The sequence below is a fragment of the Oncorhynchus nerka genome, linkage group LG20 (assembly GCF_034236695.1).
Source record: "Oncorhynchus nerka isolate Pitt River linkage group LG20, Oner_Uvic_2.0, whole genome shotgun sequence".
Taxonomy (NCBI): Eukaryota; Metazoa; Chordata; class Actinopteri; order Salmoniformes; family Salmonidae; genus Oncorhynchus; species Oncorhynchus nerka.
The window spans coordinates 84,807,782-84,828,841 of record NC_088415.1 but is presented as its reverse complement, the minus strand read 5'-3'; the positions used below and the strand labels follow the sequence as shown (position 1 = coordinate 84,828,841).

Here is a 21,060-nt window from a genome sequence, read left to right as displayed (position 1 = left end):
CAATTCAAAGAACTACCCATTTTGATTGGTGAAAGAAGGCAAGTGTGTATTCGGGGTTACTGAGGACCTCTTTAGACTCAGAACCTACACACTCTTGTTTTCACATATCTATTTTACTGTGTAAGTAAGTAAGGCCTTCTTGATGATCGAAGAGAACATAAATATGCAGACATTCCAAGTAAATTATCAGCATGGAAATATAAAATGAACTGAAAGCATAAATCACTTGTTTTGACCATCCAGAATACTTTGCCAATCCTGGCAAAGAGCAATGATCAAGGTTGAAGAGGTGCCATTTTTTGCTGATGCTGTTGGCAACCTGATATCCATGCCATGTCTGTGGACCCGGTGACACCATCATTCTAACAACAACTGGCAGCTGCCTACAGGCAGTCCTAGAGGAACTGAGCAAAACAATCCAGGACTTTATAAGAGTCTTAAAGCTGGGGAAGATACCAGATTGACAAAGTGTATCTCGATGCATGGAAAACAATTTAATATGTAAGAATTTCCAACCTATTTTAATTTCACCTATCTAGTCATTTCAGATCAGGGCTAGAGGTGGAACCAGAATGACACTTCACAGTAATATTTTATCTAATAATATGCAGTGTGTATCATAAGTATTCAGCCCCCTTTGACATGAAATAGCTGTGCAGCGATGCTCCCTATCCACCCTGACAGAGCTTGAGATCTCAAATCAAATCAAATTTGACTTGTCACATGCCCTGAATTCAATAGGTGTTGACCTTACAGTGAAATTCTTACTTAAAAGCCCTTAACCAACAATGCCGTTTTAAGAAAAAAAATAACTAAAAATAATACAAATGAATAAATAAATAAATAAATAAATAAAAGTAACAAATAATTCAAGAGCAGCAGTAAAATAACAATAGTGAGGCTATATACAGGGGGTACCGGTACATAGTCAATGTGCGGGAGTTAGTCGAGGTAATTTAGGTAATATGTACATGTAGGTAGAGTTATTAAAGTTACTATGCATAGATAATAAACAGAGAAGAAGCAGCGTAAAAGAGAGGGGGGCAACGCAAATAGTCTGGGTAGCCAATTGATTAGATGTTCAGGAGTCTTATGGCTTGGGGGTAGAAGCTGTTTAGAAGCCTCTTGGACCTAGACTTGGCGCTCCGGTACCACTTGCCGTGCGGTAGCAGAGAGAACAGTCTATGACTAGGGTGGCTGGAGTCTTTGACAATTTTAGGGCCTTCCTCTGACACCGCCTGGTGTAGAGGTCCTGTATTGCAGGAAGCTTGGCCCCAGTGATGTACTGGGCAGTACGCACTACCCCCTGTAGTGCCTTGCGGACGGAGGCCGAGCAGTTGCCATACCAGGCAGTGATGCAATCAGTCAGGATGCTCTCGATGGTGCAGCTGTAGAACCTTTTGAGGATCTGAGGATCCATGCCAAATCTTTTCAGTCTCCTGAGGGGGAATAGGTTTTGTCGTGCCCTCTTCACAACTGTCATGGTGTGCTTGGACCATGTTAGTTTGTTGGCGATGTGGACACCAAGAAACCTGAAGCTCTCAACCTGCTCCACTGCAGCCCTGTCGATGAGAATGGGGACGTGCTCGGTCCTCCTTTTCCTGTAGTCCACAATCATCTCCTTTGTCTTGATCACGTTGAGATAGAGGTTGCTGTCCTGGCACCGCACGGTCAGGTCTCTGACCTCCTCCCTATAGGATGTCTGGTCGTATTCTGTGATCAGGCCTACCACTGTCGTGTCATCAGCAAACTTAATGATGGTGTTGGAGTCGTGCCTGGCCATGCAGTCATGAGTGAACAGGGAGTACAGGAGGGGACTGAGCACGCATCCCTGAGTGGCCCCTGTGTTGAGGATTAGTGTGGCGGATGTTTTGTTACCTACCCTTACCACCTGGGGGTGGCCCTTAAGGAAGTCCAGGATCCAGTTGCAGAGGGAGGTGTTTAGTCCCAGGATCTTTAGCTTAGTGATGAGCTTTGAGGGCACTATGGTGTTGAACGCAGAGCTGTAGTCAATGAATAGCCTTCTTACATAGGTGTTCCTTTTGTCCAGGTGTGAAAGTGCAGTGTGGAGTGCAATAGAGATTGCATCATCTGCGGATCTGTTGGGGCGGTATGCAAATTGAGTGGGTCTAGGGTTTCTGGGATAATGGTGTTGATGTGAGCCATGACCAGCCTTTCAAAGCACTTCATGGCTACAGACGTGAGTGCTACGGGTCGGTAGTTATTTAGGCAGGTTACCTTAGTGTTCTTGGGCACAGGGACTATGGTGGTCTGCCTGAAACATGTTGGTATTACAGACTCAGACAGGGATAGGTTGAAAATGTCAGTGAAGACACTTGCCAGTTGGTCAGCGCATGCTCGGATTACACGTCCTGGTAGTCTGTCTAGCCCTGTGGCCTTGTGAATGTTGACCTGTTTAAAGTGCTTATACCAGAGTTAAATAGATGTAAAATTATTAGAATTGTTTTACTAAATACTCACATGGGTTATTGTGAGCATGATCACAGTCATCCGGAACAGCTGATTCTCTCATGCATGCTTCAGTTTTACTTGCCTCGAAGTAAGCATAGAAGTAATTTAGCTTGTCTGGTAGGCTTGTGTCACTGGGAAGCTCGCAGCTGTGCTTCCCTTTGTAGTCTGTAATAGTTTTCAAGCCCTGCCACATCCGACGCCGGTGTAGTACGATTCAATCTTAGTCCTGTATTGACGCTTTGCCTGTTTGATGCTTCGTCGGAGGGCATAGTGGGATTTATTTTTTTTTTTTTTTTTTTTTTTTTTTTTTTACCTTTATTTTACTAGGCAAGTCAGTTAAGAACAAATTCTTATTTTCAATGACGGCCTAGGAACAGTGGGTTAACTGCCTGTTCAGGGGCAGAACGACAGATTTTGTACCTTGTCAGCTCGGGGATTTGAACTTGCAACCTTTCGGTTACTAGTCCAATGCTCTAACCACTAGGCTACCCTGCCGCCCCAAGCTTCCGGGTTAGAGTCCCGCTCCTTGAAAGCGGCAGCACTACCCTTTATGCTCGGTGCGGATGTTGCCTGTAATCCATGGCTTCTGGTTGGGGTATGTACTGTGGGGACGACGTTATCGATGCACTTATTGATGAAGCCAGTGACTGATGTGGTGTACTCCTCAATGCCATCGGAAGAATCTCGGAACATATTCCAGTCTGTGCTAGCAAAACAGTCCTGTAGCTTAGCATCTGCTTCATCTGACCACTTTCTTATTGACCAAGTCACTGGTGCTTCCTGCTTAAGTTTTTGTTTGTAAGCAGGAATCAGGAGGATAATATTATGGACAGATTTGCCAAATGGAGGTCGAGGGAGAGCTTTGTACACGTATCTTTGTGTGGAGTAAAGGTGGTTTTGAGTTTTTGGTTGCACATTTAACATGCTGGTAGAAATTAGGTAAAACGGATTTAGGTTTTCCTGCATTAAAGTCCCCGGCCACTAGGAGCGCCCCCTCGGGGTGAGCGTTTTACTGTTTCCTTATGGCCGTATACAGCTCAATGAGTGTGGTCTTAGTGCCAGCATCAGTTTGTGGTGCCAACATATGCAGAGAAGAATGGGAGAAACTCCCCAAATACAGGTGTGCCAAGCTAGTAGCATCATACCCAAGAAGACTTGAGGCTGTAATCGCTGCCAAAGGTGCTTCAAAGTACTGAGTAAAGGGGCTGAATACTTATGTAAATGTTATATTTAAGTTCATATTTAATCCATTTGCAAACATGTCTAAAAACCTGTTTTTGCTTTGTTATTATGGGGTATTGTGTGTAGATTGATGAGGGGAAAAAATGTTTTAATCAATTTTAGAATAAGGGTGTAATGTAACAAAAAGTGGAAAAAGTCAAGGGGTCTGAATACTTTCTGAATGCAGTGTATATATTAGAATATGAATATCATACAGTGGACAGCTAAGCCTACAGGCCTATCCATACAGTGGACAGCTAAGCCTACAGGCCTATCCATACAGTGGACAGCTAAGCCTACAGGCCTATCCATACAGTGTACAGCTAAGCCTACAGGCCTATCCATACAGTGGACAGCTAAGCCTACAGGTCTATCCATACAGTGTACAGCTAAGCCTACAGGCCTATCCATACAGTGGACAGCTAAGCCTACAGGCCTATCCATACAGTGGACAGCTAAGCCTACAGGCCTATCCATACAGTGGACAGCTAAGCCTACAGGTCTATCCATACAGTGGACAGCTAAGCCTACAGGTCTATCCATACAGTGGACAGCTAAGCCTACAGGTCTATCCATACAGTGGACAGCTAAGCCTACAGGCCTATCCATACAGTGGACAGCTAAGCCTACAGGTCTATCCATACAGTGGACAGCTAAGCCTACAGGCCTATCCATACAGTGGACAGCTAAGCCTACAGGTCTATCCATACAGTAGACAGCTAAGCCTACAGGTCTATCCATACAGTGGACAGCTAAGCCTACAGGTCTATCCATACAGTGGACAGCTAAGCCTACAGGCCTATCCATACAGTGGACAGCTAAGCCTACAGGTCTATCCATACAGTGGACAGCTAAGCCTACAGGCCTATCCATACAGTGGACAGCTAAGCCTACAGGTCTATCCATACAGTGGACAGCTAAGCCTACAGGTCTATCCATACAGTGGACAGCTAAGCCTACAGGCCTATCCATACAGTGGACAGCTAAGCCTACAGGCCTATCCATACAGTGGACAGCTAAGCCTACAGGCCTATCCATACAGTGGACAGCTAAGCCTACAGGTCTATCCATACAGTGGACAGCTAAGCCTACAGGTCTATCCATACAGTGGACAGCTAAGCCTACAGGCCTATCCATACAGTGGACAGCTAAGCCTACAGGCCTATCCATACAGTGGACAGCTAAGCCTACAGGCCTATCCATACAGTGGACAGCTAAGCCTACAGGTCTATCCATACAGTGGACAGCTAAGCCTACAGGTCTATCCATACAGTGGACAGCTAAGCCTACAGGTCTATCCATACAGTGGACAGCTAAGCCTACAGGCCTATCCATACAGTGGACAGCTAAGCCTACAGGTCTATCCATACAGTGGACAGCTAAGCCTACAGGCCTATCCATACAGTGGACAGCTAAGCCTACAGGTCTATCCATACAGTGGACAGCTAAGCCTACAGGTCTATCCATACAGTGGACAGCTAAGCCTACAGGTCTATCCATACAGTGGACAGCTAAGCCTACAGGCCTATCCATACAGTGGACAGCTAAGCCTACAGGTCTATCCATACAGTGGACAGCTAAGCCTACAGGCCTATCCATACAGTGGACAGCTAAGCCTACAGGCCTATCCATACAGTGGACAGCTAAGCCTACAGGCCTATCCATACAGTGGACAGCTAAGCCTACAGGTCTATCCATACAGTGGACAGCTAAGCCTACAGGCCTATCCATACAGTGGACAGCTAAGCCTACAGGTCTATCCATACAGTGGACAGCTAAGCCTACAGGTCTATCCATACAGTGGACAGCTAAGCCTACAGGTCTATCCATACAGTAGACAGCTAAGCCTACAGGTCTATCCATACAGTGGACAGCTAAGCCTACAGGCCTATCCATACAGTGGACAGCTAAGCCTACAGGCCTATCCATACAGTGAACAGCTAAGCCTACAGGTCTATCCATACAGTGGACAGCTAAGCCTACAGGTCTATCCATACAGTGGACAGCTAAGCCTACAGGTCTATCCATACAGTGGACAGCTAAGCCTACAGGCCTATCCATACAGTGGACAGCTAAGCCTACAGGCCTATCCATACAGTGGACAGCTAAGCCTACAGGCCTATCCATACAGTGGACAGCTAAGCCTACAGGTCTATCCATACAGTGGACAGCTAAGCCTACAGGTCTATCCATACAGTGGACAGCTAAGCGTACAGGTCTATCCATACAGTAGACAGCTAAGCCTACAGGCCTGTCCATACAGTGGACAGCTAAGCCTACAGGCCTATCCATACAGTGCCATGATACATTTAGTGTTCAAATCTCTGACAGCTGAACCGTGAGGTGGACAATTATTGTTTTAGGAAAGTAGCCTAAAAAAAACACAAACAATGTGCTATAAAGTTTTGCATTTGCTACACAAGGAATAGTGTTTTGTAATTTGTAAAAGGCTGTTTTTAAGGACACTTAAATGTGTCTCATTGGGCCAATATCCCTCATCTATTGATGTCACTGGATGAACAAGGTTGGATCTGAATGCATATGGATGACAGTATGCCTAAAGGAAACTCTGAAATGGCATATTGTTGTTATGAAGATTTTAGAAAAGCCACATGAAAATCTGTCGCCAATTGGATGGAACCCCTAGCTATAGACACCCTGAAGACAAGTGCACTAGTCCAGTGTCTCTTTCATTATGCTGCACATCGTGGTTCACCAGCAGCCCCAAACATCTAAAGAATAAGCTACCAGCCAAACAAGCTTGTAAGAATTGTACTTAAACTCCCCCCTCATAATCATCTGGAAGATGAGCATTTTTCATCTCTATGTCTGTAATGTGTGTGTATCTGTCATTGTATTTCGGTGGAAAAAGAACCCAATTGTCATACTTGAGTAAAAGTAAAGATACCTTAATAGAAAAATACTCAGCAAAATACTACTTGAGTAAAAGTCTAAAAGTATTTGGTTTTAAATATACTTAAGTATCAAAATAAAATGTAATTGCTAAAATGTACTTACAGTACCTTTGGAAAGTAATCAGACCCCTTGAATTTTTCCAAATTTTGTTATGTTAAATCCTTATTCCTAAATGTATTCAATTATTTTTTTTCCCTCATCAATCTACACATGATACCTTACAATTGAGAGCGCCGTTGCACAGCTCTTTTCAGGTCTCTCCAGATACAGTTGAAGTTGGAAGTTTACATACACTTAGGTTGGAGTCATTAAAACTCGATTTTCAACCACTCCACAAATTTCTTGTTAACAAACTATAGTTTTGGCAAGTCGGTTAGGACATCTACTTTGTGCATGACAAAAGTCATTTTCCCAACAATTGTTTACAGACAGATTATTTCACTTATAATTCTCTGTATCACAATTCCAGTGGGTCAGAAGTTTACATACACTAAATTGACTGTGCCTTTAAACAGCGTGGAAAATCCCAGAAAATTATGTCATGGCTTTAGAAGCTTCTGATAGGCTAATTGACATCATTTGAGTCAATTGGAGAGGTACCTGTGGATGCATTTCAAGGTCTACCTTCAAACTCAGCTGCGTGGTCCCATGGTGTTTATACTTGCGTACTATTGTTTGTACAGATGAATGTGGTACCTTCAGACCTCCACAAGTCTGGTTCATCCTTGCGAGAAATTTCCAAACGCCTGAAGGTACCACATTCATCTGTAAAAACAATAGTACGCAAGTATAAACACCATGGGGCCACGCAGCCGTCATACCGCTCAGGAAAGAGATGCTTCTGTCTCCTAGAGATGAACATACTTGGGTGCGAAAAGTGCAAATCAGTCCCAGAACAACAGCAAAGGACCTTGTGAAGATGCTGGAGGAAACAGGTACAAAAGTATCTACACTGCTCAAAAAAATAAAGGGAACACTAAAATAACACATCCTAGATCTGAATGAATGAAATATTCTTATTATATACTTTTTTCTTTACATAGTTGAATGTGCTGACAACAAAATCACACAAAAATTATCAATGGAAATCAAATGTATCAACCCATGGAGGTCTGGATTTGGAGTCACACTCAAAATTAAAGTGGAAAACCACACTACAGGCTGATCCAACTTTGATGTAATGTCGTTAAAACAAGTCAAAATGAGGCTCAGTCGTGTGTGTGGCCTCCACGTGCCTGTATGACCTCCCTACAACGCCTGGGCATGCTCCTGATGAGGTGGCGGATGGTCTCCTGAGGGATATCCTCCCAGACCTGGACTAAAGCATCCGCCAACTCCTAGACAGTCTGTGGTGCAATGTGGCGTTGGTGGATGGAGCGAGACATGATGTCCCAGATGTGCTCAATTGGATTCAGGTCTGGGGAACGGGCGGGCCAGTCCATAGCATCAATGCTTTCCTCTTGCAGGAACTGCTGACACACTCCAGCCACATGAGGTCTAGCATTGTCTTGCATTAGGAGGAACCCAGGGCCAACCGCACCAGCATATGGTCTCACAAGGGGTCTGAGGATCTCATCTCGGTACCTAATGGCAGTCATGCTACCTATGGCAGGCACATGGAGGGCTGTGCGGCCCCCCAAAGAAATGCCACCCCACACCATGACTGACCCACTGCCAAACCGGTCATGCTGGAGAATGTTGCAGGCAGCCGAACGTTCTCCACGGCAACTCCAGACTGTCACGTCTGTCAAGTGTGCTCAGTGTGAACCTGCTTTCATCTGTGAAGAACACAGGGCGCCAGTGGCGAATTTGCCAATCTTGGTGTTCTCTGGCAAATGCCAAACGTCCTGCACGGTGTTGGGCTGTAAGCACAACCCCCACCTGTGGACGTCGGGCCCTCATACCACCCTCATGGAGTCTGTTTCTGACCGCTTGAGCAGACATATGCACATTTGTGGCCTGCTGGAGGTCATTTTGCAGGGCTCTGGCAGTGCTTCTCCTGCTCCTCCTTGCACAAAGACGGAGGTAGCAGTCCTGCTGCTGGGTTGTTGCCCTCCTACGGCCTCCTCCACGTCTCCCGATGTACTGGCCTGTCTCCTGGTAGCGCCTCCATGCTCTGGACACTACGCTGACAGACACAGCAAACCTTCTTGCCACAGCTCGCATTGATGTACCATCCTGGATGAGCTGCACTACCTGAGCCACTTGTGTGGGTTGTAGACTCCGTCTCATGCTACTACTAGAGTGAAAGCACCGCCAGCATTCAAAAGTGATCAAAACATCAGCCAGGAAGCATAGGAACTGAGAAGTGGTCTGTGGTCACCACCTGCAGAACCACTCCTTTATTGGGGGTGTCTTGCTAATTGCCTAGTTGTCTATTCCATTTGCACAACAGCATGTGAAATGTATTGTCAATCAATGTTGCTTCCTAAGTGGACAGTTTGATTTCACAGAAGTGTGATTGACTTAGAGTTACATTGTGTTGTTTAAGTGTTCCCTTTATTTTTTTGAGCAGTGTACATCCACAGTAAAACGAGTCCTATAATCAACATAACCATGAAGACCACTCAGCAAGGAAGAAGTCACTACTCCAAACGGCCATAAAAAAAGCCAGACCACGGTTTGCAACTGCACCTGGGGACAAAGCTTGTACTTTTTAGAGAAATGTCCTCTGGTCTGTTTAAAAACAAATAGAACTGTTCGGCCATAATGACCATCGTTATGTTTGGAGGAAAATGGGGGAGGCTTGCAAGCCAAAGAACACCATCCCAACCGTGAAGCACGGGGGTGGCAGCAACATGTTGTGGGGGTGCTTTGCTGCAGAAGGGACTGGTGCACTTCACAAAAAGATGGCATCATGAGGTAGGAAAATGATGTGGATATATTGAAGCAACATCTCAAGACATCAGTCAGGAAGTTAAAGGTTGGTTGCAAATGGGTCTTCCAAATGGACAACGACCCCAAGCATACTTCCAAAGTCGTGGCAAAATGGCTTAAAGACAACAAAGTCCAGGTATTGGAGTGGCCATCACAAAGCCCTGACCTCAATCCTTAAGAACATTTTTTGGGCAAAACTGAAAAAGCGTGTGCGAGCAAGAAGGCCTACAAACCTGACTCAGTTACACCAGCTCTGTCAGGAGGAATTGGCCAAAATTCACCCAACTTATTGTGGGAAGCTTGTGGAAGGCTACCCAAAACTTTTGACCCAAGTTAAACAATTTAAAGGCAATGCTACCAAATACTAATTGAGTGTATGTGAACTAACCCACTGGGAATGTGATGAAAGTAATAAAAGCTGAAATAAATCACTCTCTATTATTCTGACATTTCACATTCTTAAAATAAAATGGTGATCCTAACTGACCTAAGACAGGGAATTTGAACAGGGATTAAATGTCAGGAATTGCGAAAAAACTGTGTTTAAATGTGTTTGGCTAAGGTGAATGGAAACCTCCGACTTCAACTGTATGTTCGATTGGGTTCTGGCTGGGCCACTCAAGGACATTGAGACTTGTCCCGAAGCCATTCCTGCATTGTCTTGGCAGTTTGCTTAGGGTCGTTGTCCTGTTGGAAGATGAACCTTGAGCGCTCTGGAGCAGGTTTTCATCAAGGACCTCTCAGTACTTTGCTCCATTCATCTTGGCCTCAACCCTGACTCGTCTCCCTGCCCCTGAAAAACATCCACACAGCATGATGCTGCCATCATTCTTCACCGTAGGGATGGTGCCAGGTTTCCTCCAGTTGTGACGATTGGCATTCAGGCCAAAGAATTCAATCTTGTTTTCATAAGACCAGAGAATCTTGTTTCTCATGGTCAGAGTCCTTTAGGTGCCTTTGGGCCTTGGTCACCTCCCTGACCAAGGCCCTTCTCCCCCGATTGATCAGTTTGTCCGGGGGGCCAGCTCTAGGAAGTCTTGGTGGTTCCAAACTTCTTCCATTTAAGAATGATGGAGGCCACTGTGTTCTTGGGGACCTTCAATGCTGCAGAAATGTTTTGGTACCCTTCCCCAGATCTGTGCCTCAACACAATCCTGTCTTGGAGCTCTACGGTCAATTCCTTCAACCTCGTGGCTTGGTTTTTGTTCTGACATAACACTATCAACTGTGGGACCTTATAGACAGGTGTGCCTTTCCAAATGTCTAATCAATTGAATTTACCACAGATGGACTCTAATCAAGTTGTAAAAACATCAAGGATAATCAATGGAAACAGGATGCACCTGAGCTCAATTTTGTGTCTCATAGCAAAGGGTCTGAATACTTTGTTTTTATATTTTTTATTAGCAAACAAGAACCTTTTTTTCCATTTTGTCATTATGGGGTATTGAGTAGATTGCTGGGGAAATGTTTTTTTAAATCAATTTTAGAATAAGGTTGTAATGTAACAAAATGTGGAAAAAGTCAAGGGGTCTGCATACTATCCAAAGGCACTAAGTATCAAAAAGTAAGAGGTATAATTTCAAATTCCTTATATTAAGCCAGACGGCACCATCTTGTTTGTTTTAATTTACGGGTAGCTAGTGGCACACTCCAAAACTCACAATTTACAAATGAAGCATTTGTGTTTAGATCATCCACCTGATCAGGTAGTAGGGATGACCTCTTGATAAGTGAATTGGACCATTCTCCTGTCATGCTAAGCATGCGAAATGGGAGTAGTCTTGGGTGTCATGGAAACAGTATGGAGTAAAAAGTACATTATTTTCTTTAGGAATGTCAAAATACAAATAAATTACAGATACCCCCCCCCCTCACAAATACTTAAAGCACTTTACGCCACTAATTGTATATATTGATGTAAAAAGAATAGGAATCACAACAGAAATAAGTCCGACTTTAGCTATCAATCCTAACTGCACCGGCCAATTGAATGGAAAGAGACGTTACAAGACATGTATGACATGGAGATTGTCAAGCCATGCCTTCAATTCTGGGTAAGCATACAAGGGATGGTGTGATGTATTTGTTGAGATGGACAGTGTTTTGAAAACCCAAACCATGATTAAGTGCCCAAAGTCTGTATGCTTTGTTAATTGGTTGTGTGGTGCATTGGCACAGAAACCTGTTTTTTAGCCAACGACTGTCATGCGTGGATACAGTTTCTATACGTGTGACGCCAGGAATCGAACCCACTGTCCCGGCAACACCATGCTCTACCAGCTGAGCTACAAAGGATCACAGTTACGCCTATTAGACACCATCTAATCCCGACCAACTAATTGTAAGTTGCTTTGGATAAGGGACTCAAAAGCCGTGCTACCTCATTTTAGGATTGTACTTTCTAGCACTGTTCCAGCAAATATTATAGACAACCAGGTCAACAGTATTTGTTGGCTGAGGTCTTATTGTAACCCAGTATTGAACAAGCAACAACCCCATACAGAACTCCTTGTTTGAACTCAACTAAATCAATTGTTGCAGTGTTAAACCAAAAAAAAAAATCCCTCAGTATTTCTTAACACTGCAGAAAAGATTTGTAGTTCACTCTAGCCATGCGCAAATGAGTGATTACATTGAGGATAATGGGTGACAATGTTTTGCCACCAAATGCATGTGCAGTCTGAGTGGGATGCTAGCAAAATGCAGTAGACTTCAAAGTGGCAGGATAGAAATTGATGCACTGTGAGTAATGGTTCACATTCAATAGCAAATAAACTCCATTGAGATCAGTAGCATGCAACCAGTTGAACCCATTCACATGAAAAGCTTAACTATTTTTCAATATGAGCACTAGATGGGAGGCTTTCACCATATTTGAGTGGAAGAACATTGCTGAAACACTGGCAGTAATCTGAAATAGCTTCCGGAGCCATGGTCTGATATTGTTACTAAACTATGATCAGTTTTAGAATTTAAGTTTGTGGTGACATTGACTGGGAAAAAAGAGGTGGACATTGTGCCTTCTGGTTTACAATACAAGTGTTAATCACACCTGGCTAAAACATTTCTTAAAGCACCTAAATTTAACATGCAATTAAGGGAAACAATGTTGCGCACTTGTTAGTTAATTAGTTTATTGGGAAAACATGGCCGCTTCTGGTCGGCATCAGCACCATTAACTGAAGGATGAGAAGGGTCGCGCATCCTGAAAAAGACAGATGCATGTTAAGTCCACTGTTCAATTAAAGACTTAAAACATTTCTCCGTAGTTGACTGAAGGACAAAATGACTTACCATTTAGTTAGCGGCCGGGTAAGAACCTCCTGCGGACTGGGCTGGGTAAGAACCTCCTGCGGACTGGGCCGGGTAAGAACCTCCTGCGGACTGGGCCGGGTAAGAACCTCCTGCGGACTGGGCCGGGTAAGAACCTCCTGCGGACTGGGCCGGGTAAGAACCTCCTGCGGACTGGGCCGGGTAAGAGACATGGAACCCTTCATTAGGCCCTAGTGGCACAATGGGCTTCCAATAGTGTTCAAATGACTCTGGAAATTCAGGTCTGGAGGGTTTACCAGAAGGCTTGGCTGCAGGTTTCTGGGGGTAGGATGGTTTGGCACCAGCATAATATATTGGCAATGAGCCGTAATGGGTAGGCATTTGATGGCCTGAGGGGTTTTGTTGCTGAAGGCTAGAGATACCCTTTGAATTACTGGGAAGGGAGCCACCCAGTTCCTTGACTGGTCTTGGAGGCTGAAGCGGTCCATGTGGATGTTCTTGAGGACTCAGTTGTTCAAGTGTGCTATGCATCTGCATTGCAGATTCAGACAATTGGGTTTGGTGGTGTGGTTGCAGCAGAGGCTTGGATGCATAGAACATGTCAGGGTCATACCACATTGGAGGTCTGAAAGGATAATGTGGCCACTTTGAAGGTAGGGGTTTTAAGGGCTTGTTGAAGTCACTAGACAGCGATTGAGGTTCAGATGGTTTACTTGGATCACTGGCAGGTCGCTCAAGTTCCAAGGGCTTGTTAGAATAAACAGGTGCTTGGCCATGTGGCTGTACTGGACCTTGTGGGTTGTATGGCAGAGGATATGCATGCATAAGCCGCTGTGGGTTATGGGGCAGATATGGCTGAATAAGTTGTTGCTGTGCCATAGGTTTGTTGGAGTCACTGGCAGGTGCTTCAAAAGATGGGTGCATTGGCTGCTGTGGGTTGTAGGGCTGAAAATGTGATTGCTTTGGACTTTGGGGTTCTGAGGGCTTGTTGGCATCACTAGGTGCTTGGGCATACGAAGCCAAGGAGGCTGAAAACCTCATTCCATGCTGACTCCAGTAGTCATGGAAACCAGTCAAGGTCATTTTAGTGGGGGCAACGGTCTGAACCGTTATAGGTTGTGGGGTTGTAGTGGCTTGGGTAGGTCCAGAAACTGAAGCATAATTGAACAGGTCAGATGTATGTTTGAAAGGGTCAGCAGGAATGATACCACTATCCTTGGATGGTACAGGGCCAAAATGGTTGTGGTGGTGTTGATGGAAAGATATGGGCATGGGGCAGCAGGTCAAGAAACCAGTAGGGCAGACTGCAGGACAATACCCAGGATGTGGTGGATAAGAGTCACCTGGCTGAGGTGAACTAGGAGCCACAGTTGGAGGTGCTTTAGTAGTTCTTGGATGACTAGGTTGTTGAGGAGCAGGTATCCATGTATGGACTACAAGTGGCGTTTGTTCTGGTGTTTGAGTTGCAGGCCTAAGTGGGATTGTAATGGGCTTGGCTGGCTCAGGGTAGAACTGTTGGTAGTGATGTGGGTAGTAGGGATGCAGTGGAGCTTTTGGCTTTTCAGTAGCAGGGGGAAGCATGGCAGGTGTAGGCTTATGAGTCACAGGATACGTAGCAGGCTTAAATGGTTGAGGGTTAAAGGAATCCCAAGGAATTTGGGGGTCTTTAGGGGGAGAGCCAGTTACAGGCTTGGGATGTGGTGGATAGAGAGGATGTGGGTAGTAAGGATGCTGCACATGGCCCTGAGGAGCTTTGGTAGCAGGAGTAGACACTTGAGGGGGAGGAGTTACAGGCTTAGCAGGCAGAGGGTAGAATGAAAAGTAATACTGAGGGTTCCCGGGAGGCAGAGTATCAGGTTTCGGGTAATAAGGACGCAGTGGAGATGTTGGCTTTTCAGTAGCAGGGGGAAGTATGGCAGGTGTAGGTTGAGTCACAGGAGTACGCGTCACAGGCTTGACTGGTTGACGGTCAAAAAACTCCCAAGGACTTTGGTAGTCTTCAGGGGGAGAACCAGTTACAGGTTTGGGATGTCGGTAGTCAGGATGTTGTTCATGGCCCTGAGGAACTTTGGTAGCAGGGGGAGGAGTTGCAGGCAGAGGGTAGAAGGAAAAGTAATACCGAGGGTTCCCAGGAGGCAGAGTAGCAGGTTGTGTGTGGTAAGGATGCAGTGGAGATGTTGGCTTTTCAGTAGCAGGCCTTTGAATCACAGGAGGATGAGTTACAGGCTTGGCTGGCTGAGGGTCATAAGGATATCGGTCGTAAGGATAGTACACCTTGTCATTTGGAGCTTCTGTTGCAGGGGGAAGTTCGCCAGGCATATGAGTAACTGGCTCAGCTGGCCGAGGGTAGAAGGACTCTGAATACCAAGGAGGCTGGGGGTCTTTAGGTGGAGCGCTAGTTACAGGCTTGGGATGTCGGTAGTCAGGATGTTGTTCATGGCCCTGAGGAACTTTGGTAGCAGGGGGAGGAGTTGCAGGCAGAGGGTAGAAGGAAAAGTAATACTGAGGATTCCCAGGAGGCAGAGTAGCAGGTTTTGGCTTCTCAGCAGGCTTTGTGTAGTAAGGATGCAGTGGAGCCTGGGGTTTAAGGGGTGAAGTAGGCTGAGGAGGAAACATTGGACTTGGTTGAAATGCAATGGTGGGAGGAACCGGAAACACAGGGGTTTGGGGGTAATTGGGGCGAGGGAAAGACTGGTCAACAGGACTAGGACAGGACACTTTAACCTCCCCCTCGCCAGCAAGTTCAAGGGTGAACATCCCATCCTGCAATAAAGAAATTAACATTTGAATCAAATCATTGATTCCCACCCATGTCCTTCAAAACCAGCAAGGACAATATTAACACAAGTGACAATTCAGACCTCAAGTTCCACACAGGGTTCATAATGAGCAGAAATGGTCACAGCTTCTAGATGAGCTACCACACTGTAGCCACAATGGGACGAAACTCTCATCAACGGCTGCCAGTGTCCTTTGACTGGAAGAGTGGAATAGAGTCGAAATTAAAGCATAGTCACAATTGTACTTTTCCAACTTGCACGTGTTCCTCTTGAGAGAATGCACAAGGATTGAGACTTATGTAAATGACTTACACTTGACCCTGAGATCCTTGGCAGAGGTGCCCCCTTCCATTTTCACCACCATACCCTCAGGGTAGCAGGAAACAGTAGGAGGGTTGGGCTTAAAGTTTTTTTTGGCAGGGCAGGACATTTTAATTGGCAATCCCCACCAACGCATAGGCAGAACATAATTACCATCCTGCAAGATTAAATTTTAAGTTAATCTTGGAAAGTGTAAAAATTCACAATAAAACAGGAACAATTTGAATGACTTCCAACCTCCAGTGAGACATAACAGCCTTCATAGATTGCAATGAAAATCCAATCCTGGTGAGTGGTGCTGAAGGAATGACCACAGTTTGTGGGCAACTGTGACAGAGGCAGGGGAGACTTATTTCCTGCAAAACATTGTAACAAGAGAAAGGAAATTTGTTAACCAGTAACACAACAAATTACATTTAAGTCATTTGAAAGCTGTACAAGTTAAATCTCAAATACCAGGATAATAGCTGGATACTTGCCTCGGTCCACAGAAAAGAGAGAGCCTGGTGTAGAGCCTGTGTCATGGACCTTTAGTTTCATGGAGTCGCCAACACATTCAACACTTGGTTCCATCTGCAAGAGACTTTCCACCACTGGACTACTTGGCCTAATTGTGCCATAAACGTGTCCTCCCAGGTGCTTAGGTTCCCAACCTTTAAAGTAGAAGAACACTTAGGTTTTTAACTACACCAATGGTAGTCCATTCTTAGCCTAGGTTGTAGGGCAATACTTCTAAAGCCATTCACAGGACTAAGAGTCCCTAACAGCATTGTTCGGACCAAATACTTCCATTTACACTGGAAGGTGCAACTAATTGTTGTTAAGTCAAACATTCCTACAAATGGAAACAAAATTAGCATAACAAAAAGCAAGTTGTCGATAATACATACCCATGTCAGACTGGTAGTCAGCATCATCCAGTGAAACATTGGAGGATCGGACTTTGGAGACTGTATGTTCATCAGTAGAAAAACTCGCATTTCTTGGTTTGACATTACGTCCAAGTATAAGCCTTCCAAATCGCACAGCACCTGTAGACTGCTCCTCTTTACCATTGTTAAGATCCCCCTTCAAATGGGGTCCCAGGACAATGGAGGATTTTGACGATCTTGTTTGTGTTACTGCAGCGCACTGACCAAAGGAGTTCAATACTACCACAACTAGCCCTAAACATATTAAAGAGAGACGCTCCCCTTTTGCCTTCAATGCCATCGGACTAAAATCGCGTTTCACAAACACACAAGACCACCACATCAGTGTGCTGAAAGAGTTTCCTTCACTCACTGCCGCCAGAGGCTGAATATGATTACCGACCAATTAGACTTCAGACCTCCCACTCACGGGTGTCTCTAATCAAATGACCCACGTCACCTTCACGAGGGTGCGACATTCAGAACGATGCAGACAGGCTATGTTATTCAGGAACATGTCAAGACCTGACCCTCAGAGCCTACCTTCTATTGACCCTGTTGACTCATCAGTAGGAAAGATTTGTTTCTCTTTTGGTCCATTCAACAACAGAGCGATACGATCCTTGTTTCAGCAGGATGTTGTATCTATACCTTATGTCATGCCTTACTGGAATGGATTTATTGATAATATCTGTTGGAAAAAAGTTTGGATGTTGCCACAAACATACCTACTTGTTAACAAAATTAAGGAAGTTTCCTTTAAAATTATTCATAAATACTATCCTGCCAACCACTATATGAAGAAGTTTAAGGAAAACATCAACTCAAATTGCTCCTTTTGTAATGACCACCCAGAAACAGTTGTGCATCTTTTTTTGGCATTGTATGCATGTAAGAAAACTGTGGCAAGACATCAGTAGGTTTATAATTGAACACATTTATGAAGATTTTACACTATTGTGGAGAGATTGTACTGTTTGGATTCTTTACATACAATAGAAATAAGCGGAATCATTTTTATGTAATTAATTTCATTATTCTTTTGGCCAAATTTCATATACACAAATGTAAATTTACAAACAGAAAACCACATTTTCGTATCCTACAAAAAGAAATTGAACTGTATTTTAAGACGGTTAAATGCTCTACTAACAAAAAAGCTGTTAGAATTGTAAGTATATGCATGTCCCTTAAGGTCCTTGTGTAATTGTAATGTGAAATTGTACCCCCTAGCTCGATTGTCCATTGTTTGTAATCTATGTATGCTTGTGTTCCCTCATGTGCTTTATGTATTGATTTGTTGTTAATAAAAATAAAAAATAAAAAATGTTAAAAAAATTAAAAAACGATGCAGACAGAAATGTCTTGTTCTGAGCTGACCTGATTCCGTATTCTACATGAGAGACATATGTCTATTCTACATTACAGCCTACATTTCTATCTGAACATTGCGTCCAAATTGAACGCAACTGTGATGATATGCAGCTGTGATCAATTAGTCGTATTTGGTTGATTGACGTGTACGCTTAGAATATTTTCCATCTGTAACCAGGTTTCCAAACAACCTTTTCATGCGATTAAAGTGCATGTTGCCGGCCTGATGGGAACAGCAAATTTGTCGGTAAACTTTCCAAATGTCGACAAAACAAAAATACGCTAGACATGATGGGATCTTTTTGTCTGTACATTTAATTATGCGAGATATTGCGGTGGAAAAGACTTTATGGAAAAACATTGTATATAATGTAATGAAACAGCAGGGAGCAGGTCTCGAACCCTCGACCTTCTAGCCCGAGGTCCGGCGAACTATCGACTGTGCCGCAGAAGCATGCTCAAGCGGCAGAGTCGATTTCCGCGCTTATAAACCCAGGGTCGTTACAATAATAACCATGATATCAAAGTAAATTTGGGGTCGTGATGATATGTTGTGTGGTCCTCCCACTACGACTCTGGAAAGCATGCAGTGTATTGGGCTGCAGATTAAATAACATGATGAAATGAACAGGATGGTGAATGTGCACGGTGAGGAGATTGATGGTTCTTTCCAGCTAAGGGTGATGACATAGTGCACATTTTGCCACAACATATCGCGTTTACTTCAATACGACAGTTATTATATCAATATTTGCGCATTAACGCGGTTTCATCGCCATTTCCTGCATATTGAATTTTACCCAAAAGTTACCACTTTGTCTAGCGTATTTTGTTTTGTCGCCATTTGAAAATGTTTACCACTCTGCACCCTCATATCTAGTCCACTCTTCAATGGTCTACACTCCATAGGATCTGCAAAGTACAGTAGGCAACCCACCTACCACTAAGTCTCTACCCACCAACCACCCCTACCACCAAGTCTCTACCCACCTACCACTAAGTCTCTACCCACCAAACCACCAAGTTTCTACCCACCTAACCACCAAGTTTCTACACACCATCTGTTTATGGTCACCTTTTGAAGACAATGGTCCCAAAACGACCCCTAGACCCTGGTCGAGATCCCCTGCTCAGTCGTTGGCCACAATATTGACTTTTCCATCAGGCACCAGATTGCTATAATTTACAGTGCATTCAGAAAGTATTCAGACCCCTTGACTTTTTCCACATTTTGATACATTAAGGCCTTATTCTAAAATTGATTAAATAATTTTTTCCCCTCATCAATCTACACACAATACCCATAATGACAAAGCATGAAGTGTTTTTGGTGCAAATTTAGGAAAAATATAAAAATCACATGTACGTAAGCATTCAGACCCTATACTCAGTACTTTGTTGAAGCACCTTTGGCAGCAATTACACCCTCAAATCTTCCTGGGTATGACGCTACAAGCTTGGCACACCTGTATTTGGGGAGTGTCTAACATTCTTCTCTACAGATCCTCTCAAGCTTCGTCAGGTTGGATGGGGAGCGTCGCTGCACAGTTATTTTCAGGTCTCTCCAGAGATGTTCGATAGTCCCGAAGCTACTCCTGCGTTGTCTTGGCTGTTTGCTTAGGGTCGTTGTCCTGTTGGAAGGTGAACCTTCGCCCCAGTCTGAGGTCCTGAGCGGTATGGAGCAGGTATTCATCAAGGATCTCTGTACTTTTCTCTGTTAATCTTTGCCTCGATCCTGACTAGTCTCCCAGTCCCTGCTGCTGAAAAACATCCCCACAGCATGATGCTGCCACCACACTGTTTCACTGTAAGGATGGTGCCAGGCTTAATCCAGACGTGACACTTGGCATTCAGGCCAAAGAGTTCAATCTTGGTTTCATCAGACCAGAGAATCTTGTTTCTCATGGCCTGAGAGTCTTTAGGTGCCTTTTGGCAAACTCCAAGCGGGCTGTCATATGCCTTTTACTGAGGAGTGGCTTCTGTCTGGCTACTCTACAATAAATGCCTGATTGGTAGAGTGCTGCAGAGATGGTTGTCCTTCTGGAAGGTTCTCCCATCTCCACAGAGGAACTCTGGAGCTCTGTCAGAGTGACCATCGGGTTCTTGTCCACCTCCCTGATCGAGGCCCTTCTCCCCTGATTGCTCAGTTTGTCCCGAGCGGCCAGCTCTAGGAAGAGTCTTGGTGGTTCCAAACTTCTTCCATTTAAGAATGATGGAGGCCACTGTGCAGAAAATATTTTGGCAGACGCATGGCATTGTGCATGGTGGTCTTACGCTTGTGTGCGGCAGCTCGGCCACGGAAACCCATTTCAAGAAGCTCCCGACTAACAGCTCGTGCTGACATTGCTTCCAGAGGCAGTTTGGAACTCGGCAGTGAATGTTGCAACCGAGGACGATCCCGTTCTTTTAGCTTGTGTGGCCTACAACAGCTGTTGCCACGAGACATTTCCACTTCATAATAACAAAACTTACAGTTGAGCATGGCAGCTCTAGCAGAGTAAAATACCTATCCAGGAATTGTAAGATTGGTAAGTTGTCAGCAAAGGATGAGCAGAGGAACACTCACATTATGTTCTAGCAATGTGGTGCTCAACCCCAGTCGATGAAAAGGAACGCAACCATTGGTTGATGCATGCAACGTCTGAGCAGGAAACCGCTAACTATGGCTGCGTTTACACAAGCAGCCTAATTCTGATCTTTTGCCCAATTATTGGTAAATATCAATTAGCGGAGAAAGATCAGAATTGGGCTGCCTGTCTAAATATATATATAATATATAAATATATTGTAGGGTGTCCAACACGTTTTCCCACATCTCCTACTGTAATGTTGCAGCATTTTTACCATAAAGATCAGTTTAATCAAATAACTACAGAATTGAAATCAGTTAAAAAAAACAAGAACACACAGGG

The 21,060-nt window shown here is 44.4% G+C and overlaps 1 protein-coding gene across 1 annotated transcript; it reads right to left on the bottom strand.

Moving 5' to 3' along the window:
• Nucleotides 1-12,607: 12,607 nt before the first annotated feature.
• On the bottom strand, nt 12,608-17,171 carry LOC115103323 (adhesive plaque matrix protein-like). Its single transcript, XM_029624200.2, has 7 exons — nt 16,754-17,171; nt 16,343-16,516; nt 16,101-16,219; nt 15,855-16,020; nt 15,624-15,739; nt 12,784-15,525; nt 12,608-12,694 (listed from the first exon to the last, which is right to left on the bottom strand). The coding sequence occupies exons 1-6, from the start codon at nt 17,115-17,117 to the stop codon at nt 12,787-12,789; spliced, it is 3,678 nt and encodes a 1,225-aa protein (XP_029480060.2). The 5' UTR covers nt 17,118-17,171; the 3' UTR covers nt 12,608-12,694; nt 12,784-12,786.
• Nucleotides 17,172-21,060: the final 3,889 nt, after the last annotated feature.